At 49.2% G+C, this 25559-nt stretch overlaps 2 protein-coding genes across 2 annotated transcripts in view; both read left to right on the forward strand.

The window, feature by feature from the left end:
* The first annotated feature begins 3886 nt into the window (after positions 1-3886).
* On the forward strand, positions 3887-4774 carry LOC308181569 (feather keratin Cos1-1/Cos1-3/Cos2-1-like). The gene is made up of 2 exons (XM_080564957.1): positions 3887-3892; positions 4273-4774. Exon 2 carries the CDS (start codon positions 4294-4296, stop codon positions 4597-4599), a length of 306 nt encoding a protein of 101 aa, XP_080421083.1. The 5' UTR covers positions 3887-3892; positions 4273-4293; the 3' UTR covers positions 4600-4774.
* A 3360-nt stretch (positions 4775-8134) lies between these two features.
* LOC308181453 (feather keratin Cos2-3-like) overlaps positions 8135-25559 on the forward strand; it is a gene marked incomplete at both ends in the record, with an annotated part of 29066 nt that continues 11641 nt past the window's right edge. The window contains one exon of the mRNA XM_080564772.1: positions 8135-8164. Coding sequence (XP_080420898.1) covers positions 8135-8164 — 30 coding nt within the window. The remainder of the gene's footprint in view (positions 8165-25559) is intronic.

Consider the following 25559-nt stretch of genomic DNA (forward strand, 5'->3'; position numbering starts at 1 on the left):
CCTCTGTACACTCATTAAAGATTTCTGCATCCCAGCCTTGGCTGTAGATGTTTCATCCCTCCATGTATGCCCTCCTGAGCTGTTCTGGGAGAATGGCTTTGCCCTCAGTGGGTATAAGATGGGTGTTTATGGAGCCCCTTCCTGACTCCCAGAAGAATGGGAGGTTGCGACACACTGCAGATGGTCTTCTCTTGGGCACTGCCACTTGGAGCTGAAGAAGACATCCCCTTGGGAGACATCCCTTGGGGATGTCTTCTGGCCCCTGGGCCCTGGCAAGGAAACATCCACCCTTCTCTTACAGTGTCTCTGCCCACAGCCACCCACACCAGTCCAGCAAACAGGGAGCACAACCTCTGCTGTCCTCACGGAAAAAGCTACAAGTGTGTGGGAGGCCATGGAGTCAAGGCACCCTGCAGGCTCTCGGGAATGGGCTTCCTCTTGCTCAGGGCAATGCTGTACTGGGAAAGCAGGAGGGGGTAGAAGATGGATGGCAGTTGTGGGGATGGGTGGAATAAGTGCAGGGACACCCCACCGCTTCTACTCTACCTTCTTCTCCACTCCTTTGCCCCACCTCAGGGCTATGGCCAGCAGACATCACCATGTGCAGCAGAAACATGTGCACCATGCAGCCCAACCGCTCCCAGCACAGCACTTGGCAGGGTCCAGGTGTTGGCACACGTGCAGGACCGACCCCCTTCATAACTCAGCATTGGTATTAGGCACACTGGGCCACACACGGCAATCTAAAGTTCCTGAGGACCCAACAACCCCCTGGGCCGTGGCAGCCCAAGCAGTGCCCATGCCCCCATGCTGCTCTGGGGTGCCCACTTCCCTGCAAGAATGGAGAAGCTTTCCTCAGGCCCAGGACCTCTGAGGCCTCTCCAGTGTCAGGACCACATCTGCTCCAGAGAAGCTCTGTGTATGAGTTGATTGCCCTCCCCCCCCCGGGGACGTGGCCATGACAGTGTGACACCTGCACTCACAGGGACCTCCTCACACTTATTTCTGCCTTCCCAGACCATGTTTTTTTTTTTGCTCCTTCTCAGGCAAGAAGTTGTTCCTGTGTTTCTTCTTTCACATTTGTTGAGGGTATCTTCAGGATGTCTGCGTTTCTCTGGTGCCTAGATGCACTTTAAGGACGCCCGTGATTTCAAGGCCCAGTTCTCAGGCTGGCAGATGTTTCTCCTGTCAGTGCTTAGCTGCCACCTGATGTCAGCACTTTCCCATTACAGAAAGGTTACCTCTGTAACAGCTCCCATCAACAGGGCACCATGTCCTTGCTTGATTACAGCTCTGTTTCCTTACGGCTCCACATATGGCCCAGCTTGGTACAGCTTTGTCATGTCCAGAAGGAACCAACCATTCAGGCAAGAGGGAGGATCCAAAGGTGTTCTGGGGTAAACCCTTTGCCTTTCCTGGTGTCAGAGCAATGCAGTCAGCTACAGCTACAAGAGAAAGTAACCAGTTTAGCCCAGGTGAAGGTCTGGCCCTGCCAGGACTGAGGTGTGAGGTAGACCGCAAGAAAGAGACCCAGGCAGAGCTCTGACAAACATTTCTGGTTTGTTGGGATGGCCCATTGCCCTGGAAGGGCTGGCCTGTGTTGCAATACCCTAACTGCTTGGTAATTCCTGGGGACATAGGTTTCTTAATTGCCCTACTCTTTATTGCCTACTCTGAAAGCCCCAGGAGACTGTTAGCAGTATATAAGCCTTGGGTGAAGTTCTGGGCACATGTCCTTGGCAAGTGGAGCTGCTTCTGCGTTTGCACAAGGGAGCTGAGCTTGGATGAAGCACCCACTAAGCTGAGCATCCCTCTGGCACAACTGGAAATCACTTTGCTGGTTGCACTCTGAAACCCCTGTGCTCAGAAATCCCTCAGGTGAAGGAGTGACAGATGTCCCCTTTGCCTTCAGGAGAACCAGCCTGACATGGGCTGAATGGGAATCTGTCCCCTCTGCGATGCATTTCTGAGACAATGCTGGCAGGCGTTTATAGACAGGTGTGAGGAGATATGCCTGGCTCCGGCATTGACTCCTTGAGGACCTGACATTGTCCAGGGGTGGAAATCCCTGACTGACAGGCACTATCAGGAGCATCGCAGCAGTGTGATTCTCCTGTACATCCCAAGGCACAAGACAGAGGAGACACGCTTGGAGACTGGGAGAGATCTCTGGCAGGCTTAAAAGATCCTTGAGGTTTCCACTGCGTCCTCCCTTCAAGCACAGGACGAACAAACATCTGTTGGCCATGGCACAGGTAAGGTTGATCGTACCTTGAGCATGGCATGGTTGATTGTTCACACAAGGCAAAACCTGCTCAACATCCACATCAAGAGGAGGATCGAGGCTGAGAGGAAGAGGCATAGGATTTGGGAGACACCCTGTAGCGGAGGGGAAAAGCCCTGGACAAGAAAGGGTCACCCATGGAGTGAAAAGAGATTCCCTGAGCAGCTGAAGAAGCTGATTTGGATTCTGAAAGAAAGAGAGCAATTTCATGGTGTTGGTGATACTTTGTTGTTTTTCCTCACAGTAGACAAGCTTCTGCGGAAGTGGCTTCTGGCATGGCAGATGAGCCCTCAGTGATTGTGACAAAGAAGCAAAACAATATACCTCAGGCTCCCTGGCTCTTTGAGGTGTATTTGGTCATCTGTTGGCAGAAACCTGACACAGCCTTGAAGGCTTGGCAGGGACAGTAGCAGTCTGCAGGGCCTGCGGGGTTGTTCCTTCAGGCGTCCCTGAGAGTCAGAGCCTTCAGACATCCCGAGAGGGCTTTGGGGCCAAACACAGTGCTGGCAGGCAGGTGCAGGCAAGGCAGGCAAGGAAAGGGGGAGGTGGTAGAGGAGACACAGGTATCAAGGAAAGAGACTCACAAGTGTATGGCTGGCAGATATTGTTGTCCAATAAAAAGATTGGATTCAGTATGTGGTATGCAGTGAGCCAATCCACACACTAGGTCAAGGGATTGTTTATTTCAGAGTTGCACAAGTCTGGGTATGCAGTGGCTTCCCTCAAAAGCTGGCAAGCATAAGGCCTTTCCATGCCACTCTTTATACAATCCCTTCACAGTATATTTACATGTTTGTACAATCCCATAGCCTCTGATTGGTTACATAATTAGCATAGCGCTAACATGTCAAAGTCATTCTGCTTATCCTCAGAGACTGGCTGTGATAAGGGAATCTGCTGGAGTGCCCCATGCCCAGCTGTTCTGCTGGGTGTCATGACAGAAATAAGCTTCCTTCACATTAGGATCCTCTTCTTATTCTGTCTTACAAAAACAGACACTAAATTACCCCTGTGTCCTTGTTTATTTTGTTTATTTTGTTTGTTTTTTTGTTTGTTTGATTTGTTTTGTTTTTTGAGATCCATAAAGGGCCCTGCACAAACTTTCCCCACAAACGGGTATTCCCGTATGAGAGCAGGAGGAGGCAAAACATGTTAGAAGGTTTTCCCTGAGGGCAGTGTTTGGTGGGATAGGGTCACAACCTGGGAGCTGGGCCACCTCTGGGAAAAACAGCTTCAAAGAGCCCCTAAGGAGTCACCCAGGCTGATATCACTTGCCTTTACTGGACCCTTCCAGCATGTGAGCTGAGTCTTCTGCCCACACTGACTTGTGTTGCGCGGAAATACTTGGGCCTCCCTACCTGCCACTCAAAAGTTGCCTTAATTGAGGAATGGGCATAAAGCAGGAAATGAAAAACATCATCACAGGAAGGAAACACACAGCCCATATCATTAACTGGGATGTTTTGCATTCAAGAGGAGCTTGTCAGAAAATAACCACAGCTTCAAGGGATGCCTCTGGACATCGGGCAGCTAAGGCCCACTATAAAAGCCAGCCCAGCTCCGTGCTCCCTCATCCACTTCTCTGGCCTTCTCCTCCTTAGGAACCAGGTGAGTGTGAAGCCCCTTCTTGTCCCTCTCATTCTCCAGAAGGGAGTCTCAGCTCTATGGACCTCTTAGCTGCAATCAGCTCTGTTCCATGCCAAATCTTGGGGCTGCTGGTAGTGGGAGAGGGAAGTGGGGAGAAGGTTTGTCATGGAAAGAGGATGGACGTGTACTACAATGGCTTCTTGGCTAGAACCTCAGCTGTAGCCAGATAGTCCCTGGTGGCTTTTTTTAGGCCCTGTCAGGATGACGCCAAGAAGCCCTCGCACATCCCTGCACAGCCTCCAGCTCTCAGCATGGCCTGTGCCTTGGTTCCCTCTCGGTGTGGTGACACGCTGCTCCTCATGCATCCCCATGTTCTGCTTCCTCCCTACCCTCTCTCCCAGGTGAACCTCCTGCCCCCAGACATGTCCTGCTACGACCAGTGCCGGCCGTGCCTGCCGTGCCAGCCCTGTGGCCCGACCCCGCTGGCCAGCAGCTGCAACGAGCCCTGCGTCAGGCAGTGCCAGAACTCCACCGTCGTCATTGAGCCCTCTCCCGTGGTGGTGACCCTGCCCGGCCCCATCCTCAGCTCCTTCCCGCAGAACACCGTTGTGGGATCCTCCACCTCTGCTGCCGTTGGCAGCATCCTCAGCTGTGATGGAGTCCCCATCAACTCTGGGTGCTGTGACCTCTCTTGTATTGCCAGCCGCTACTGTTGCCGCCCCTGCTAAAGATGTCAGACTCTTTCCCAGACCAGGACCCCAGGAACTCAGGACATGATGCTGGACAGAAAAACTGAACTTTTTGCTGTTGTTTTAAGAGAAGCTGACCGTCTTTGGCTTGTCCTGTAATGACAGACAGGAAGGGGACAGCCTGGGTTCTCTGACAACACAGCCAATGTCTACCTTTCCTGTTGTCCACTTACTCACTCTTTTTCTCTGCTTTTCCTTGTTACCCTCTGCTTTCTGTGAGGCCCCCAGAAACCAGCGTGGATTGACCTGCAAGCCTCTCTCCGTTTGTGGGCCAGGTAGATGGATGCCCTGTGGGAACTGCGCTGTAGGAGAAGCTGAAAAACTTTTGTCTGTTCCTCCTGCTCCCCGCTCCCAGGGCCTCTTCTTTCAGTCACCTCATTCCCCTCCTGAGAATCAATAAATGTTTGCAGCATCCCTGAATGTGTCCTGGTCTGGTCTTTCCATCTGCATAGAGATGGCCAAGGAGAAAGCTACTGTTTCGGTGGGAATTAGCTGCAGGTGCTGCCTCACTCCTCTGTGCATCAGGGTGTGGGGCACATTGCAGTGATTCATCTTTCAGTCACTGTCTCTTGAAGCTGAGGAAGACATCCAGTTTCTCCACAGCCAATGGCCACCAGTCCTTGACTTGTGACATCTCTCCCTAGGCATGTTCCCTTGACTTTGGAGGCCCCAGTTCTTCGGGGAAGAGTGTTCATCTTGCTTTGGGTGGAGCTGTGCTGGGGATGGGGACTCAGACAAAGATGTTCCCAAAAGATGGCAGGAACTGGGAATGGGTAATTGTCTTGGGGATGGCCCTCTGTCTCTACTCCGCTTTCCCCTCTCCTCCACCACCTGATCATGAGCAGCACGTCTGGGCATGAACAGCAGGTACAGCTTGCCTGTGCAGTCCTATCACCCTTGAGCACAGCATCTGGCATGGCCCAGCTGTTGCCAAGATGTATAGTGCTGAGGGAGTCCACACATTCATACTGCTACCAGCTACAGGAGGCCGCACACTGGAGCTCCCACTCCCAACTCCTTTTTGCATGAATGCAAGCCCAGGACAGGGATTGGTGCCCAAACACCCATGGCTGCTCAGTCTTGGATTCTCTTCCCCAAGCATGGAACAGCTTTCATCAGGCCCTGGAACTCCAGGGCCCCGTAGGTGCCACAACACCACTCTGCTCCAGAAAAGGCATTCTGTTGGTGCAGATATCCCCAGCCCCACGGAGACATTGCAGTGAGAGTGGGACCTGATTGGGCACTCAGCAGGATCTGTGTACAGGTCCTGAATGGCACAAAGCATGCAGCAACCCAGCCACAGGGCAAACGCTGGGGGATCTTCTCCCAGGCACCAAGCTCCTCCGTCATTCCCAGAGCCATGAGGATGAAGTGGTTCTTGTGCTCCATGCAGCACCTCTGCTCCCCACACCCAGGCCAGGGCCTTCCCACATCTGCACACACCTCGGGGCCCTGTGGCTTTGCTTTCACACGGGCTCCACATGCTGCTTGCATCACAGGACCAGGACAGAGGATGGTGTTATTGCTCCATGGGGTGAGCAGGAGAACCTATCCCCAGGCCAGGTTCTCTGGGAGGCAGTGCTGGCTCAAATGGCAGTGCAAGGGCAATGAGCATCAGAACCAAGCCCACCAAAGCCCAGGGCTTCCACGGCTCCCAGCTCTGTCCTGGCCCCTGGCCCAGGGTCTCTGCACAAGCTCAGGCCTAGTACAGCCCTGACCAAGCTCTGCTGCATGTATGTCTGTGCCTGGCCTAATTTTGTCAACCTGGCCTCACCAGGTGTACTGGGTCTGGCTGGGATGAAGTTAACTTTCCCAGCAGCAGCCCATACAGTGTTGTGCTTCTGAATTTTAGCTAGAACAATTTTGTTATCACACCAGTGTTTTGTTTACTGCTGAGCAAAATTGACACAACATCAAGATTTCCTTCAAACCCCACCCCCAAGAGTCAGCAGAGTGGGGGTGGGCAAGAGGTGGGGAGGGGACATTACCAGGACAGCTAACTTAAACCGTCAAAAGGGATATTCCATACCGTATGATGTCACACTCAGTAATAAAAGGTGGGAAAGGGGATGCAGAGGGGGAGCTCTCATTGTGAAGACGTCTGTCCTATCAGAAAACTGCTATGCATATAGAGGGCCTGCCTTCCAGGATGTGGCCCAACATTGCTCGTTGATGAGAAGTAGAGAGTAATTTCTTTTCTCTCTCTCTGTGCTTCTGTGCAGCCTTTGATTTTCTTTTTTTTCCCTCTTCCTTTTCCCTTTAATTAAATTATCCTTATCTCAACCTGTGAGCTGTTATTTTAATTTCCAGCATACTTTCTTCTCCTCCTCTTCTTCAAAGGAGAGGGAGTGAGAGAGTGATTGTGATAGAGTTCAGCTACCCAGCAAGGTAAAACCACCACACCAGGCTCCTAGGTGTTGCGGGGCTGGATGGAGCTCACTGGACGGAGCCTTCAGCCAGACCTCTCTGGGGTCTGGCCTTAGCCTGCGCTCCAGCCCCAGATCTCACCCTGGGACCGAGACCTTCTACACATAACACATCTGTTGCCCAGCTTAGAGCAATAATTAATAGGTGCTCCTGAGCCAGAATTATCTCCTGGCTAGCACTGAAGTCTGAGATGGAGGAGCACACTCACAATTTGGAGATTTACCTTTGTCTTGGAAACGACAAAATCCTTCTAGAGAACAGGTTAAATTGTTGATTCCATCTTTCCTATTCCCAGCCTGCAGCACAAGTTAAGGAGAGGAGAAAAAGGCCAACATTAAAAAAAGCACATAGCATCTCATTGTGTCTGAAAACCATAGAATAACAGAACTGCAGGATATCCTGAGTTAGAACAGACAAACAAGGATCATCGAGTCCCTCTCCTCTAGCTCCACACAGGACTACCTACAAATTACATCACAGGTCTGAGAGTGTTGTTCAAACGCTTCTTGAACCCCAACAGGTTTGGTGCTGTGACCACTTCCCTGGAGAATCTATTCCAGTTCCCAAGCCATGCAAGTCTCACTTGCAGTGCACTGTCAAGCAAAGTGCAAATATTGACAGAAAGGTCCTCAGAGAATGGAAACCCTGGTGGGATTGGAGGCACAAGCAGAGAATGCCTTTTGGTGAGTGAAAGACAAGGGAAGAGAGAGAATGGCAAAGAGGATGCAGATGTAGGAGTCTGCCATGAAAAGCAGCATGCTTCAGACGATGAGGACAGAAAGGATAAAGTCTAGGAACTCACTCAGCATCGTAGCCCACAGTCCAGGCTCAGAATAGGCCTGAAACCACAGCAGAAGTGGAGAATCCTGGTAACTATGCACCCATGCTCCTAAGGAGAGCAGGAAGCAGAGTTTCTTTCTTATGACTGAGGTGCAGTGCAATGCCTTCTGTGTGGTAATCAAAGTGCAATATTGAGAAGACTGGAAATTCAGTGATACCCAGAAGAAGTGGAAAAATGACTGTACCAAGCAGCTAGAAACACAAATGACATTTCCTGAAGATGAAAGTTTCCAGTGTTTTGGGAGCAATGGTGGTGGTATACCAGATCTCCAAGAAGGTAAGCGGGCTGATGAAGAAATACATTGGGATCCTCAGGGGCTGGTCACTCCCCACAGTGACAAAGGGAAGGCCATTCCCAACAGGCTTGGAAGAGATGTGGAGAAGATAATTACCAATGGGATGATGTGAGAGCCAGGATGGTCTGTTGAGCTCAGGAGAATAAATCCAGTCCCAAAGGTCCTGTTCTCCTTTGCCATGGCTGAAAGATTTCAGAAGGAGCTCATGTCAGACTGAGGTTTAATGCTGCAATAAGAGCAGCAGTAAACATCAAACAAAAAGCCTTTTCCTTGCCTAAGTGGCTCTTTTCATGGCTTTTCTTGAACACTGCCACTCTCATTCTCCCTCCATCTCCCCTCTCTTCCTTGCACTCTACTTCCATATAGACAGCCATACAAACATTTGTCCATCCTTCTCCAGGCATCCATTCACCCACTCTTTATTTCATGACCCTCCTGGAAGTCCAGATTCTTTTTTTTTTTCCTTGTTCCTGCCTTCTTCTCTTGTTTCAGTTTCAAATAACCAAGTAGGGCTGATAAATCTGCAGTATTTGATAGAAAATTAGTTACTAAGATTTCAAAGAGATTTTTAAGTTCTTTTTGCTATCCATGTTGCTAGTGAAAGATTTCATTGTGTCCCACAGTACTGTATCATGTACAATAATTTTCTGCCCAAAAAGAAGTTCCCAAATCATAGAAATTCCAGCGAGACAACAGAAATACTCCCATACACGATCATCAGCAAGAACACAATGTTTTTTTCAAACAAGATGAAGAAAAATGAAGCTTAAGAATGTTGCAAGAGAAACAAACAATGGAGACAAACAAAATTTTAAGAAGCAAACATTCTTTTTCTCTACTTTTCCTTGTTCAGCTTTTTCTGAACAAGGTGGCTGAATACTTGGAAGATGACCAGACAAGAATTTTAAATGTCTTCCTTCTCTATTCGAAGTATTGCTATTCTTCCTTGTAGGAAATTTTCTTTCCATTGTTAATTTCAGCTTTCTGATTCTCAAACTGAAATTTAAAGGCTGCTTGGTCAGCCCAAGCCATGTTCTTGATGCTCTCCCTCAGTATTCCCTTGTGTTACTATGCCTGGATTTCTAAAAAGGGGCAACACAGTATCTTGTTCAGAACTGCTTGGTCATGTCCAGAAGGAATCAACTACTGAAGGAGTTCAAAAAGTGAATCCTGCTGAGAAATGAATGTACAAAATTGAGAAGCTGATTGCTGCAAAAGGGAAAGGAAGAAACAGCTGCTGGTGAAGCAACATGGCTGGCCCCAGAAATTTAACAGCTGGGTACAGTCCTCCCATATCCAGGACATCCAGTGCTTGTCTGTGGAGTGGGGAATAAAAGAAGGATGGCAGGTGGGGGTTTCTATGTCATGCTCCCCAGCACTGCCAGCAATGCCAGAATCTGCCTGGGGCAGACTGAGGGCTCAATCGTCATTGACCCCTCTCCCGTGGTGGTGACCCTGCCTGGCCCCATCCTCAGCTCCTTCCCGCAGAACACCGTTGTGGGATCCTCCACCTCTGCTGCTGTTGGCAGCATCCTCAGCTGTGACGGAATCCCCATCACCTCTGGGTGCTATGACCTCTCCTGTATTACAAGCTTCTATTGTTTCAGAAGGTGTAACCCCTGCTAAACTATTGGTGTCAGAACAAACTAGGACCCCTAGAAACCCAGAGGTTGATTCCAGACTGAGGATAGATTGATGTCAGAGAGGCTGAGCATTCAGTGTCCCCTTTCCAAAGGAAAGAAGCAGGGTCTCTCTGAAAACATGACCAAAGCCTAACTTGCATGTCTTCTGGTCTCTCCACTCTCTTCCTTTCTAATGCTCTTCTACACCATAAGACCCCCTCCCATACCCAGCCTGGGGGATCTGCTGGCCCCTTTCCCTTGGTGGGGTAGGCAGATGGATGCCCTGTGGGATCTCTGCCATGGTTGATAGGCACAGAGTTCATGGAATCATAGAATCATAGAATGGCTTGTGTTGGAAGGGACCTTAAACATCATCTAGTTCCAACCTCCCTGCCATAGGCCACCCACTAGATCAGGTTGCCCAGGGCTTCATCTAACCTGGTCTTGAACACCTCCAGTGATGGAGCATCCACAACTTCTCTTGGCAACCTGTTCCAGTGCCTCATTACCCTTACAGTGAAGAATTTCCTCCTAATGTCTAGTCCAAATCTGTCCTCTTTTAGTTTAAGACCATTCCCCCTTCTCCCATAATTATCTACCAAAATAAAGAGTCCTTCTCCATCTTTTTTATAAGCCCCCTTCAAGTACTGAAAGGCCGCAATGAGGTCACCTAAGAGCCTTCTCTTCTGTAGGCCCCAGCTCTCTCAGCCTTTTTTCACAGGAGAGGTGCTCCAGCCTTCTGATCATCTTCGTGATCCTCCTCTGTACCCATTCTAACAGATTAACATCCTTCTTGTTCTGGGGGCCCCAGACCTGGATGCAGTACACCAAGTGGGGCCTCACAAGGGCAGAGTAGAAGGAAAAAGTCCCCTCCCTTGACCTGCTGGCCACTCCTCTTTTGATGCAGACCAGGATGCAGTTGGCCTTGTGGGCGGCAAGTGTGCACTGACACCCCATGTTGAGCTTTCCGTCCACCACATCCCCCTCTTTCCTTCTCTACAGGGCTGCTCTCACTAAGTTCTTTTCCCTGCCTGTCCTCCTGCCTGGGATTGCCCTGGCCCAGGTGCAGCACCTTGCAGTTAGACTTGTTGAACCTCATGCAGTTCACATGGGCCTACTTCTCAAGTTTGTCCAGGTCCCTTTGGATAGCATCCCTTCCTTCTATTGTATCAACCACAGCACTCAGCTTGGTGTCAGCTGCAAATTTGCTGAGGGTGCACTAAATTGCACTTCTGTGTCCTCCTCTAGAAGTGACCTTGTTTCTTTCGTCAGAGTCATTAAATTTTTCTGCATCCCACCCACACCCTCCACATGATGCTTTTTATGGTGGTCTCATGTTGCCAGGGAAGAAAGGCATTGCCTTGGTTGACAGGGGATGTGGTGAGCACAGGAGGGGGTCTTTCATCATTCCCAGAAGAATGTGACAGAAGGACACATAGCAACGGGTCCCTTTCAGGCAGTGTCCCTTGGAGTGGTGGAAAAAGTCACAGGAATATGTCTAATGCACAAGAAAACCATGGATCATCTCCTGTGTTCCTCCCCACTTGGGGATCCCCTGTTTCTTGGGGTCTGGGGGAATCTGGTTCTTGCTTAAGTTGTGTGCCTGCACTGTAATGTGCTCTAGAAATGCCCACTTGGGAACAGTCCACCCTGACAGAACTTTGGTAAAAAGTCAGAGGACAAAGAAGCTTTTTGCATGGTAATGCCAGGCTCAGGTGAGTCTCTGACCAGTTGCTTCCAGCTTTTAGTGCACACCAGAGCCCATAGATCAGAATGGACCACGAGCTTTTTGCACTTCAAATGGCACAATCTGCCTTGTCCAGGGGTATATGGGGAGAACAGTTACAGGACAGAAGCACTTTCATCTTCTCCTTCCTCTCACACCAGTCCCTTTGGGAAAGAGGATCTGGCTGATCTATCATTCATTCTCCCAATACTTCAAGAGCATCTCTGTGCAGTCAGTGGCAATGCTTAGACTGTGGTTGCCTCAGAAAGGCAGTGAGGACAAGACACCTGAGGTGGACGCTGAGATCAAACCTCCTGTATGTGTGAGAAACTCAGAAATCAACAGGTTCCCACCAAGACCCCCAAGAAAACAGACCTGCAGGAATTGACTTGGGCAAGGGGAACAAAGAAGAGAATGGGGAGGAGAAAATTATTGTTCTAAGCATGCCTGAGATACCCCTTCTTGGGGTTTTCCCTCCTCCAGTAGTGATACGTGTTACTTCTGCATAAAACAACTTCACAGCTGGGGAACCTGGTGGGTCTGGGGTCCCCATGGTAGGAAGTGTCTGTTCCTGTTCTGATCCTCCAGTGGATCTTCCCCTATGTAGCAAGAAATGTCTGCCCTTCTGCACACTCTTGATGGACTATTTAGAGTTTATGAGGTTTTACATCATATCCTATGGTCCCAGTTCTCTGGTGATGATTCTATTTCTTCTGGGAACAGATAGCCCCTCCTGTTTCTACCATCTCTCCTGTTTCCTTCTTCTACTACCGAGTAACAATGCCTCCTCTCCAGGTTCCCAGAAACAGGTGAAGAACCTTGCAGTGAAGCAACCCCAGGTGTGTGGCTGTGTCCTGCTGGGGTGGAATGACATGCAACCCCAGGGAAGAACTAACTAGGTTCCAACAAGGACTTGAAAGTCAAAAACAGCCTTCAACAAATCTCTGCATAATAATGCTAATTATAATAACAAAAGCAGCAATAACAAAATAATAATATTCTGTGTTCTTCAGTTTTCTGAGAGCTGAAGCATTAAGGCCATCAGGACATTTCATATAATCATAGAACCTTCATCCCATGGAATGCATCATGTGCAACCTCAGCATGAAAAAGGAATCCCAGGAGACATGGATAGTCCAAAGGCACACACAGATTCACCCAGAAAAGGCAGTCCTCCTTTAGGAGTCCTCCAGGAGGTCATCACCCCAAAGCTGTCCTCCCATGCACCCAGGCTGGACAGGAAAGTGCCTTAAAGCTCTCTCATCCTAGGTTGCACAGCAGAGGAAAAGCAAATGCAGAAAGATTAGGACTTCTGCCTTTTCAATGTAAGGAGTGAAAGGGGGGTTGGCCTGCACCTGGTGACTGACCTCTCTGACACATCCTCCTGTGCAAACATCGTGGGAGTCTATCCTTCCTCAATGTCTGTGCCCCCTCTCTCACCAAACTCAGGGCTTTGCCTAGTCGGTGTCTCCTGGCTCCTGCATGGCATCTAGAGCAAACTGCTCTCAGCACACCCCAGGGCTGCAGGTCTCACAAACACAATGGCGGACACTCCCAAACCCTGCAGACCCCATGTGACCCTGTCAGGCCTCCCAGGCAGGCACTGTGAACTTTCTCCCTTTATCCTACAAGGTAACTCCTGACCCAATACATGAAGTTTAGTACCACACTATCACATCCCATCTCTATTCTTACTCTTCCATAACTATTCTTACTAGTTCCTTAGAATCACAGTCTAATTTAGGTTGGACAAGACCTCTGAAGATTATCCATTCAGATTCCCTGCTCAGAGAATGTCTCATTACATGAGGTTGAACAGGGCTGTACCCAGTCAAGGCTTGAAATTTTCCAAGGCTGGAGACAACCTGTGGACAACCTACTCTAGTACTTGATAATTTTCAGACAAAAAAAATAATTAAAAAAAAAAAGTTTATAATATCTAAATAGAACTTGCCCAGTTCTAAATGGTGTGTGTCATCTCTCATCCTATCACTCTGCACTCTTGAGAAGAGCCTAGTTACATCTTTTCCAGATCCTCCAACCATGTAGTGGTAGACACACACAAGGTGGCTACAATTTGACCTTTGCTATTGCTAAGGCCCCATTCCTTCAGCCTCTCTTAATGTGTCCACAAAACCTTCCAACTGTCTTGGTGGCTTTTACTGGACCTCCTCCCACAAATCAGTAGATTTCGTAGACCAAGGAGCCCCAGACTGAACACACAACCCAGTGTGGTCTCATGAGTGCCAAATAGAGGAGAAGGATCACTTCTCTGGGTCTGCTGGCTACACACTTGCTGACACAGCACAGAGTGCATTTGGTCACCTCTGCCGCGAGGAGACACTGCTGACTCATCTTCAGCCATTGGTCACCAGACATCTGCTGTCTGACCTCTGCCTACATCACTGTCAGACCTACATCAAGAATCCGAAAGGTGCCTGTCCCCAGAGGACCTGCTGTCTCTTTAGTCATGTCTTCAGAGGATAATCCTCTGATGAGCAGTCTCACGATTCCTTTGAAAACCCGTGTTAAGGAAACTTTAGCCATTGGCAACTGGCCAGCATTTTTCACTGCTGATCTGGCAGTGCTGATTCATGGCATGAGGTTGTGGCAGAAGTCATGCTTATGGGCACATGAAGAACTCCGAATTTTCCCCAGCCAGAATGTGTTTCCAGCTCTCCAGACCCAACAGCAGAACACTTGTAGAACAGAAACTGCAAGCATGTTACCTGAGCAGGTTGGTTTTTTTCTTCTGCCTGCACTTCTCCATGATTGCTCAGCCATTGAACAGTCTCCCTCCAAAAACTACAGTAGTACTAAGGCATTGCTTTCATTTTTAGGGGACATTATAAAGGAACAGGGAATGATTAACACAACTAACAGTCCTATCACTGGGACTTTTAATCCAAGAAGAGTTTGAGACATATAAAATACCATTTTGCTATGCATTAGTAGTGCCCATACATTCCAGTCTATTTACTGTTGAAGTGACTTTTCTTAATAAAACCCTGAATCCTGATGTCTTTGGGCACTTCCCAAGCATGAGGAGAGAACCAAATTCAACCTCCTGCTGAGATGCAAATAATCAGTTTCTCACCTTGTCTACCTTCTCATCATCCACAGGCACAGGCCCTCTTTTTTATTCCAGTGCTTCATTCTCTTTGCCTACTTCTGTTTCTTGCTGTCTAGTCTGTCCTTTGGATATTTCCACCTGACACCGACCACCATCCTTGGTGTAAAAGGTTGTCCTTTGTGTCTCACCTCAGAAGGCCTCAGTGTAAATGCCTTCACATTTACTCCCACACAGAACAAAAAAATCGGGGACTATGGCTGGTTTTCTCAGCTTCCACCACAGCTGCTCTCCAGAGCGAGCTTTTTGGTTCCCAATGCAGGCATTGCAACCCAAGAGTTGTATGTACAGAAAACTAGAAAATAGTCCCCAAGGCAGCCAGCTACAGAGATGGAGGAGAGATGTTAAAAGCAGTGGGACAGCTCAAGGGATTGGACAGGGAATCTCTTCCACTCTTTGGCTGATGTGTCTTGTTTGTCTGCTGAGGATTTATTTGATCCTCATATGCAGGTCTACGAAGAGATTTTCCCTCCTTGGGCTACACTGAGCAGGATGGAAAACACAAAAGCAGAAATTTCTCTTACGAAGAGCCCTCTTCTCAAGCACTGGCCATCAGTAATTTCCCCAAACTAGGTCTTCTTTTGAACAGTTTTGCTGGACCATTTGGCTTATTTCCCAAGGCTCCAGGTCTGGTTTCAGCTGTAAAAGTCACCCAGCATGTTCTTAATGACAACTCTCCCTACTGCACAGACTGGAGAAGCAGAGACCCAGACTCACCAGATCTACATCCAAACAACGGCAATGAACTAATCACTCCCCAGGGCACCCCTCGTGCCTTTCTGTGCAGTGCTGCAGGCAGTAGTGTGGGTTCAGCATCCAGAGACAAACTCTATTAGCCTGGGGCTTGGTATCCCACACAGCAGGAAGTAACAGGGAGTTCTCTGCAGACAATGCAGAGAAGAACCTCCATGAATCCACCTAGGGGACTGATCATGTATCAGAAGATGTAGGAATCAGAGCTGCTGGTGGAGAAATTGTATTACATCTTAATGCAGTCCCACACCATGATGGGTGTTCTGTTAGGAACTGGAACTTCTGTGCATGACCTGGGAAGCCAGAAACTCGTTTTTACACTGCTTGACTCTATCTGTCCAACTATCACTTTATCAGCTCCTCCCTGTCCCCACTCTCTGTCTCACTTTTTATAATCTAGAAAATGTTGATCCATTAATCTGGATCCTTATACTGCAGCCTTATACTGCAGGCTCATGTCAAAACCCATACAACAGTCTGACAGTGCATACTGCTTTCAGAAGTATCTCACCAGGCATTAACTCCATCAGTTGTTCCTATAGCTGCTACTGGTGTGTAGTAACAGTCAGTTTCTCATTTGACAGGGGAGTGTCAAGTTTTCCTGCTTCTCCCTCTGTTTACACTTCTCACCAAGTATTTTCTCCATAATTCTTGCCACATGATCTGCCCATACCTGGTCCTCCTGCAGCTTTTAACTTATCTTTGCTTTGACCTAATCTTCTTTGTGTGGCTTTAAGGACTTTGTCCCTTCCTACTTTGGTAGACCTCATTTTATTCAATAATTCTGGGAGAGGAGGTCTGCATGGAATATGGTCTCTTCCACAGAAGTTGTCTCTTTCTCTAAACATCAATATAAAAAATAATATGTGTAATGGTAACTTGCAAGCATAAAAGAAATGTGCAGTGTGTTATTCCTCTTTTTATGGCCATAGGTGACCAAATGAGGATTTCAGGGCTGGGAGGAGCTGGGCCTCTTCCCCTGAAGAGCATAGCAAACAGCCCCCCCGAGAGAGCCCGAGACTGACATCTCTGGACCCCTCCAGTGTTTAATCCATGTATTCTGCACACACTGATGCATTCTTACCCCGGAAATCCTGGGGCTTCTCATCCCAGCACTCAAAAGAAGCGTCCGTAAAGGAATGGGTATGACATAAACCAGGAAATGCAAAGGCAGCAAAGAGGAGCACAGCAGCACATCCCATGTCATTAGCTGAGATGTTTTCCGTTCATTATGAGCATGTTAGAAAAATGTCACTTATGCAAAAATTGTCTTTGGGCCTGAGGCAGTGCGGGGTCAGTATAAAAGCCAGCCCAACTTCTCTCTCTCTCAACCACTTCTCTCACCTCCTTCTCCTTGGGAACCAGGTAAGTTGGAATCCCCTTTTTTCTTCCCCTCTCTTCTAGCCTTCAAGGACATCTTAGCTAATACTTATTCCTTGGTCTTATGTTAGTGCTCTGAGATTCTGCTCGTGGGAGAGGGCAGAGGACACATGGTCTCTCATGGGAAAAGGTTGAATCTGGGCAGCAGTGGCTCTTTGACAACAGGCTAGGCAGGAACACCCCTGGGTCTGTTTGAAGGACTGTGGTGCGCTCAAACAAAGAAGCCCTCATACCACCCACACAGCCTCCAGCTCCACACTCCAGCAGGTGTTGGTTGTAGGCTGTTTCCCTGTTGCTTTGCTTCCTCCCTGCCTCTTCCCCAGGTGTACCTCCAGCCCCAGAACATGTCCTGCTCTGATAAGTGCCAGCCATGCCAGCCATGCTCACCATGTGGACCCTGCGGCCCGACCCCTCTGGCCAGCAGCTGCAATGAGCCCTGTGTCAGGCAGTGCCAGGCTTCCACTGTTGCCATCGAGCCCCCTACTGTGGTGGTGATTCTTCCTGGCCCCATCCTCAGCTCCTTCCCGCAGAACACCGTTGTGGGATCCTCCACCTCTGCTGCTGTTGGCAGCATCCTCAGCTGTGACGGAGTCCCCATCAACTCTGGGTGCTGTGACCTCTCTTGTATTACCAGCTGCTACTGTGGAAGAAGGTGCCCCCCTTGCTAAAGCCATGGGTGACAGCCCGAAAGAGGACACCCCGTAACCAGGAATCCACAAGCTGACGCCAGACTGATGACGGAGATCTTTCTTGGTCATTGCTTTCAAGAGGGACTGAGCATCCCCTGCTCATCCTGCAAAGCGTGGTAGCCCATTGGAAGGGACTAGCCTGGTCTCTCTGAAAACATGGTCAATGCCTCTCTCCCTTTCTCCACTCTCTCCTTTCCCTCCTTTTTCTTTGTTGTTTTATTCTCCCCTGGGCCATGAAACCCCCCAAAGCCAGCATAGGGGGCACCTGGTGGCCCCTCTCCTTCTGCAGGGCAGCCACATGGCTGCCCTGTGGGAACTGCCCCTTGGCCACCCTGTGGGAACTGCCCCTTGGCCATGGAGCACTGATTCTCTCAGCTGCCCATGGTGATCCTTTCTCTGGGGCCTCCCCTTGGAGCCATCTTGTTTTCCTCTTTAGACTCATTAAAGTCTGCTGCATCTCATCTTGTGACTCTGTGTGGTCTTTGCTTCTGTAGGCACCCTCCAAAATCTGTCCAGGGAGAAAGGATTTATTTGGGGAGAGGTAAAACAGGGACACAAGAGCATCCTTTCATCATTCCTAGAGGAAAAGGATGGTGGGACTCACTGCACTCGATCCCTTTCAGGTACTGTCCCTTAGAACTGAGGAGGACACCTCAGACTACTTCATAGTCCACCATCACCTTTTCCTTGCAGCATCTCTGCCCAGAAATATTCCCCTGGCTTCAGAGCATATCTTGCAGAAGGAGAGTACAACTTCTGCTACTCTCATGTGAGGAGTCCAGTGTTACAGGAGGCCCTGGGCAGTCAGCAGATCCATAAGCTCCCTGGGACACGTAGTCTGGGTAGCTAGGAAGGGGGTGAAGGGCCTGAAGTCATCTAGCAGCCTGGGGAAGACAGAAACAGAGCAGAGATCATATCCAAAGATCTGCAGGGACCCTTGTCCTTCCATCCTGACAGGGTCACCCAGCCCTTTTTATGGCTGTGTGAGAACAGTCTGGGACAAATAGGTCAGCGGGAAATCACTGCAAAGAATCCCCCAGCATGTCTGAGGATGTTTTCCTCATGATCCAATTGGTATACCTTTTGTATAGCCCTCTTTCTGGGACTTCCAGAGTCTGAGTCCATCTTCTCTTTCTGTTCTGATCAAGTAGTTGGAGAAGCCAAGAGCTACCCTGAGCTTCCCCTCCCCTCCCCTCCCCTCCCCTCCCCTCCCCTCCCCTCCCCTCCCCTCCCCTCCCCTCCCCTCCCCTCCCCTCTCCCCTCCCCTCCCCTCCTCTCCTCTCCTCTCCTCTCCTCTCCTCTCCTCTCCTCTCCTCTCCTCTCCTCTCCTCTCCTCTCCTCTCCTCTCCTCTCCTCTCCTCTCCTCTCCTCTCCTCTCCTCTCCTCTCCTCTCCTCTCCTCTCCTCTCCTCTCCTCTCCTCTCCTCTCCTCTCCTCTCCTCTCCTCTCCTCTCCTCCCCTCTCCTCTCCTCTCCTCCCCTCTCATTTTTTCTCTTTTCTCTTCTCTCCCTAAAGTGAGAAGGCCCTGTTCTTTTAGCCTGTTTTTGCATGTCAGGTTCTCCTCAGTATGTCATTTGCCTTCTCTGCTACAAAGGCACAGTCCTTACTCTAGTTCAACTTATCTACTAGGACCCCACATATTTTTCTGCCGAACTGCTTCCTAGATAGTTAGCCCTCAGCCAGTACTTGTACGTGGGGTTGTTATTCCAAAGATGCAAGAGCTTAACCCTGTTCCTGTTGAACTTTTTGAAGATTTCGTCAGCACATTTCTCCAGCCTGTTTAGGTTCTTCTGACTAGCAGAAATGACGTGCAGGAAATGTCACTGTACTGCTCCCTCGCAGCCTGTTTCTCATTCCACCTTCTCTTACACATTCTGTGTCCTTCCTTTGGGTGTGTTACCCACAAGACCTCACCCACACCAAGACCCCACACCAAAGCTGTGGTCTGTTAAATCTATTTCTGTTGGTGTCAGAGGGACCAAACCAGCGCATTCTTCAAATTAAGATAACTCCACATGGTAGACCAGAGCAGAGAGCCTGGCAAACCTCTGACAAATGTTTCTGGTTTGCTGGAACTGACCATTGCCATGAAATGCCTGATTCTCATTGCAACTCTCTACCTAGTAATTCCTGGATGCACAGATTTCTCAACTGCGTTGTTTCTAATTGCCTGTTTTGAATACCCAAGGTGCCACTAATGGAGATTGTGGGTGGAAATGTAAGTATTTGTGTAGATCAAAGGAGCGGTGTGCAGGGGTGATCTTGAGAGAAGAGGCCAAGTGATGCCCCCATGTGGAATAGAGACGGTTCCAGACAGCTCAAAAAGGGACCTGCTGCTGGCCAAACTGAGCCACTGAATGATGTTTGCACCTCTGTGAGAGTATAATTAAGAAGGGATGAATAATGCTGCATAGTAACAGTGAGAGGGAGGAATGAGAAAATGTAAGCAACACTGCAGACACCAAGGTGCAGAAGGAGGGCAGGAGGTGCTCCAGGCACAGAGCAGGTTGTTCCCCTGTGGAGAGACCCATGGTGGAGCAGGCTGTTCTGCTGCAGCCCATGGATTCCCATGCTGGAGAAGTTAATGAAGGACTGTATCCCATGTGAGGGACTCCATGCTTGAGCCAGGAAAGAGGAAGAAGGAGCAGTAGAGACAAAGCATAATGAACTGACTGCAGCCCCCATTCCCCATCCCCTCGTATCACTGGGAGCAAGAGGGGGGGGAGGTAGAAGAATCAAGACTGAATTTGAGCTAGGGAAGAAGGGGGGTGGACAGGAAATTATTTTAAATCTGTTTTAGTTTTCTTTCAGTTCTCACTGTCCTACTCTGTTAACAGTTGGCTTATTCTTATATATTAAATAATTATAATTATATTGTATTGTTATTATATTAAATTATTATTATTATTGTCATTATTAAATTAATCTTCCCCAAGTTAAGTCTGTTTTGCCCACGATGGTAATTGGTGAATGATCTCCTGTCCTTATCTCAATCAATGAGGTTTTTTTCATCGTATTTTCTTCCCCTGTCCTGCTGAGGAAGGGGTGTCCGAGAGTGGCTTGGTGGGCACCTGGTGGCCAGCCAAGGTCAATTCACCACATCCCTCTTAAAAACAAGACACCAACACATGATGAAGAAACAGGGCTGCTCTTTAAGGGGTATGTAACAATGAGGTAAACCTGTGGCAGAAGGCCAGGGAGAGGATTTGCCAGGGGCATGGCAGTTATTCTGCAGACAGGGGAAGATGCTTGGAATGCCCCAAGCTGTCAAGTACACAGAAGTGTGCTCAGGATACAGAGCACTTGAGAGCATTGTTCTAGCTGTGCATTACAGCCAAAGAGGTATTGCCTGGGGAAAGCCTCCAGCACTCCTTTGCTCTTCTGAGTCAATAGCCCAGTGCCCAGCAGGCAGCTGCTGTGTTCATATGGTAGCTGTGATCAGGATGTTCAGAGCAGCCAGGCAGCTCTGGAATTACTACGACAGTCATCAATAGATCAGTGATCAATCCCACTCTGAAGACCTCCATTGTGCCCACCTGGCAGCACACCCTGCCCAGTTCTTGTGCCCAGGAGGAATCAACATGGAACTAATTGAACTAACTAGGAATGACTCAAACACCTCTGAAGTACTTTCCTTCCTTCTACAAATGGAGACAGATATCCCACCGTAACCCTGACACTGACCCATCACTGCCTTGCCCCTGTAGCTGTCACAGATTTGGCCTACAATCACTTAAAAGAGTTTTTCTTTCTGTAGATGAAGCTGGGCTGTGAGAGAAATCTTAGACAGAAGAGAGCCTCAGGAATGGAAGGAGTGGGGATGGTGGGAGAAACTGCATTGCTTACAGCCCAGAGCCTCCTCCTCCCCTTCCCATTCATTTCCAGAATCAGGAGGCATATCATTGCATGTAAGGGCAAGGATAGGTAGGGCAAGTCCCCTATTCTTCTGTCACACCTGCAGAGTGCCTTATGAAGCTCCCTGGTTACACAGATTTGCAGGGCTGAAGTGTCTCACAGATTGCATGTCCCCAGCTCCAATCAGACAGAGTAGCTCCAGAACAGCAACTATTGTCCAAATCCCTGTGATTCCACTGTGTTGAGTGGCCTTCCCCTCAGGATGAATTTGCTTTCCTCCTAGCCCCTCTCCTGACAGATGTTAATGCCTATGACTGCTTGGTATTTTGCTTGTCCCATTGCGCTTCTAATTAGAGTATGGAGATTCATCCCATTGCAAATGAATAGGGTAGGGATGGGAGGAGGCTAGGAACAAAAACAGGAGAAGGTCCACGAGTGTAAGAGGATAACCTAACAAACAGCATACAACAAGAAGAATGAGAGAGCAGAAATACATCACAACTTCCACCGTTGCCCGTCATTTCACTAAAGTCTCCAAAGGGCCTCTGGTAAACATCAGTTTTGTTAAGTGATGTACAGACTGTGCAGCCCTCCTCCAGCTACATCCCTGCTTGGAGGAGAAACTGTAGTTGCGGAAAACAGGTCCAGGGTGCTGAGCACTGATCCCCCGGCTGTGGCCAACACTGCTGCAGCTGTGGAAAGCCAGCAGCAGGAGGAGGTCATGTGCCGGGGGACAGGGACATGGTGCCCCAACAGCACCCTGAGCCCTGGGCCCCACCGTCTGGTGCTGCCCATGGAGCTGGCATTGCCGGTCAAGGGTCCCATACAAGGCAGGCAGTGGTGCCTGACATGGCAGCTGGAATCACAGAGCAAGCAGGAGCTGCTGCTCAGACCCAGGGCCTGAGGGCGGCTCCATGGGAAGGAACAGCGGGAGCTGAGCCACCCGCAGCAACCCCAGGTGTGCAGGAGTGCAGGCAGGGGCTTCCCCTGGCATGGGCACCTAAGCTGTGGGGCCACTGGGGCCCAGCAAGCAGCCCAAGCAGAAGGGGGTGGCAAAGCAGCAGGCTTGGAAGCAAGTTAAGTGGAAGGAACTAGTTATAAGGATTTCCATTATTTTATTATCAGATCTTAACCACTTTAATACTCAACCCCCTGGGGTCTCTTAGACCTCCCAGGGCATTTTCCCATAGGATTCTGCCCAGCAGGTCCCTGAAAGGGTAGAAATCTGCTCTCATGGAGTGGAGGGCTGTAATTCTGCTTTCTGCTTTGCACAGTCACTGCACAGTCCAATCATGACAGCTATTGCAGCTTATCTCCAAAACCCCAATAAGATCACACGTTTGCAAGTGTGTACTGATTCTTGTCTTACATATTTGTATTGTTGAGCTTGAAAAGCAAGTCAGTGAGTCAGTCAAGGTCAGGATGAGATCTTGTGACAGTCTGGCACAGTCACACAAAGTCCAGTGATCACCAGTTGTGTTCATAGAGAAGAGGCAGGTCTCAGGTCAAGCTGGGAAGTCATCCACATGTCGAAGTCCAATCTGAGATAAGTGGGGTCCATGGACAGATACAGGCACAGATGTGTTGCAGCTGGAGCTGTAACTCAGGTTAGGGTCAACCTCTAGAACTTCAGCTTTAAAGGTGCTCCCAAGGGAAGGGGACTCAGCCCTGACTGAAGCCCTTACAAACTACCTGTAGCCCCTGTTGGAAAGGACTTTACCTGACAACCTTCTTGGAACTGCAGCAGGCTTTACATGCATGTTCCTGTCTTCCCAGACACAGTTTCTGGGCACTCAGACTCAGATTTTAATGGGGGACATGGATGCTCTGGTGAGTGAAAACCAAAGGAGGCTTCACTTGTTTGGCTCTCCCTGTGCAACTCAGGGTGTTTGTCCTACATCTCACAATGGAGCAATATTTAGACCTCTGCTCTTCTAATTCAATACCCATTTGGCCCAAGGGTCTCGGTCCCAGACTCATTCAGCCCTCGGTGGATGAGCTGCAGAAGTGCATTTGGCATTGGCAAGGACACAAGGAGACTGTGCCCCATCCCAGCCACCAGCAACACTGCATCATCAGGGGATGCACTCACAGATGTGGCTTAAATGAGTTGGGCATGATTTGTTGGCCTTTCTCTCTGTATATAAAGCAAGACAGGGACTGCATTTCAGTGCTAGTCCTCTGGACACTTCTCGGCCAGGCTGAAGCTATCACCATTCAGCTACAAATGGGCTCTGTCTGGAAAAGGGGAAATGATACTCTGTGGTACTCATGCATACATCATGGAGGAGTCACCTTGCTATGACCTGCACATGCCTTCATGATGAGGGGGTCACACAAGTACAGACATACATGCGCACATGCACATATGCATGCAATCATGGAAAAATCTCACATGCTTGTAAAAATCTCATGCTTATGTAAAGCCAGCATGCAGTCAAGCACACAAACAAAAATTATGTACAGGAAAACATCAGCACTTGTGCAACTGTGGACTCTGCTGAGGAGATTAAGTGGACCACACTGGCAGAACTTGACTAAAATACTCTGGGGAAGGACCAGGCCCCAGACATGCTTTTGATATTGTCTGAGGACCCTCAAAGACTGCACAGAGAGGAGGTGATGCAAAAGATCCCAGTGACATTGTCCTGAAGGCACTGTTAGTTGGGATATGGTCAAACCCCACAGCAGAAGCCCACCTGCATGCAACAATAAGTATCCATCAGAGAGATGGAGTGAGTAAGATAAAAGGATGTGGCACATCCTCAAGGAAGGCCATGTCACATGGCATTCTTTGGTAATCCAGCCAAGAGGTTCAAGAATAGTGCCCCTTTCCACGTCCACATCACCCGCCTGTATGGACCCCTCCAGCACTTGATCTGAGTCTTCCAATCTGCGTTGATGTGTTTCTGCCCCAGAAGTCCTTGGGCCTTTTATCTGGCACTTAAAGAAGACTTCTTATGGGAATCACATGGGGTAAGCCAGGAAATGAAAAGGCAACAATGCAGGAAATTAGAATACAGCCCATATCATTAGCTGAGATGTTTTGCATTTGACAGGAGACTGTCAGAAAATTATTACCTCCACAATGAGTGCCTCTGGTCCTGGGGCAGTGCAGAGCTACTATAAAAGCTAGCCCAACTCTCTGCACTCTAATCCACTTCTCTTACCTCATTCTCATTGGGAATTAGGTGTGTGTGATGCCTCTTCTCCTTCTTCAAGATCAGCTCTCTCCTCAATGAATGTCTGAGTTGGCACCAATTGTCCTAGCCTGGGAATGGCAGCTTCTTCTCATAGGAGAAGGAAGGGTAGAGTAAGCCTTCTACAGAGTGAGGCTGGGACTCGGCTGAGGTGGATCCTAGGCTTTCAGCTAGGCAGTGAATGTTAGACCAGTAGGCGTCTTGACTCAACCCATGACTCAGTGCAGTTCTGCTCCTCATATGCTACTGTATTTGCTTCCTCCTGCCCTCTCTCCCATGTGCACCCGCAGCATGGACACATGTCCTGCTCAGAAAAGTGCCAATCATCCCAGCTGTGAAAGCTGTGCTGTGACCTCTCCTGTTTCAGCAGCTGCTACTGTAGCAGAGCATGCCTCCCCTACTAAAGCTGCTGCAGGCAATCCCAGAGAAGGAACCCAAAAGATGGTTCTGGACAGGAGACAGAGCTTTAGCCCCTTGTATTTAGAACAGCTGTTCATTCCTGGCTTCTCAAAAAAAAAAAATAGAAAGTGGCAGGAAAGAATCAGTCTGTTTTTTGCTCCACCAAAAGGACTTTAAGGACTTGCATGCCAAGGGCACTGAGCACAATGGGACAAGCTCATACCTAGAAATGGGAGAGAACAGATGTCTTCTGTCGGAAGGAGAAACCACCAGGGCTCAGGGACTCCCTCCAGCATTGGTGATTCCCATGAGCTGGAGGAGAGACATGAAAAGCAACAGAACAGCTTGTGGCATGTATAGGAGTTGAGATGAACAGAACTTCTCACCCAGTCCCAGGCTAATGTTTGTGGTTGTTTTTTTTTTCACATGCTGAGGGTTTGGCTTATGCCCAGATGCAGGGCTAAGAAGGAAGTTTTCTTCCTGAGGCTATTCTGGCTAGGAGGTAAAACCACAAGAGCGGTCCTGTCTCCCAACAAGGGCTCCCTTTTGCCACAGTGTTCATCAGAGGAGGCTGAGAGAAGACTAAGAGCAGAAGAAGCTGGTCCAGTCACTCTTTGAATCCA

Source organism: Anser brachyrhynchus (genome assembly GCF_964034855.1).
Source record: "Anser brachyrhynchus genome assembly, chromosome: 22".
NCBI lineage: Eukaryota > Metazoa > Chordata > Aves > Anseriformes > Anatidae > Anser > Anser brachyrhynchus.

Bases quoted from the DNA above. Each gene is read 5' to 3' on its own strand.
- LOC308181569 (XM_080564957.1), top strand. From the start codon at position 4,294: ATGTCCTGCTACGACCAGTGCCGGCCGTGCCTGCCGTGCCAGCCCTGT.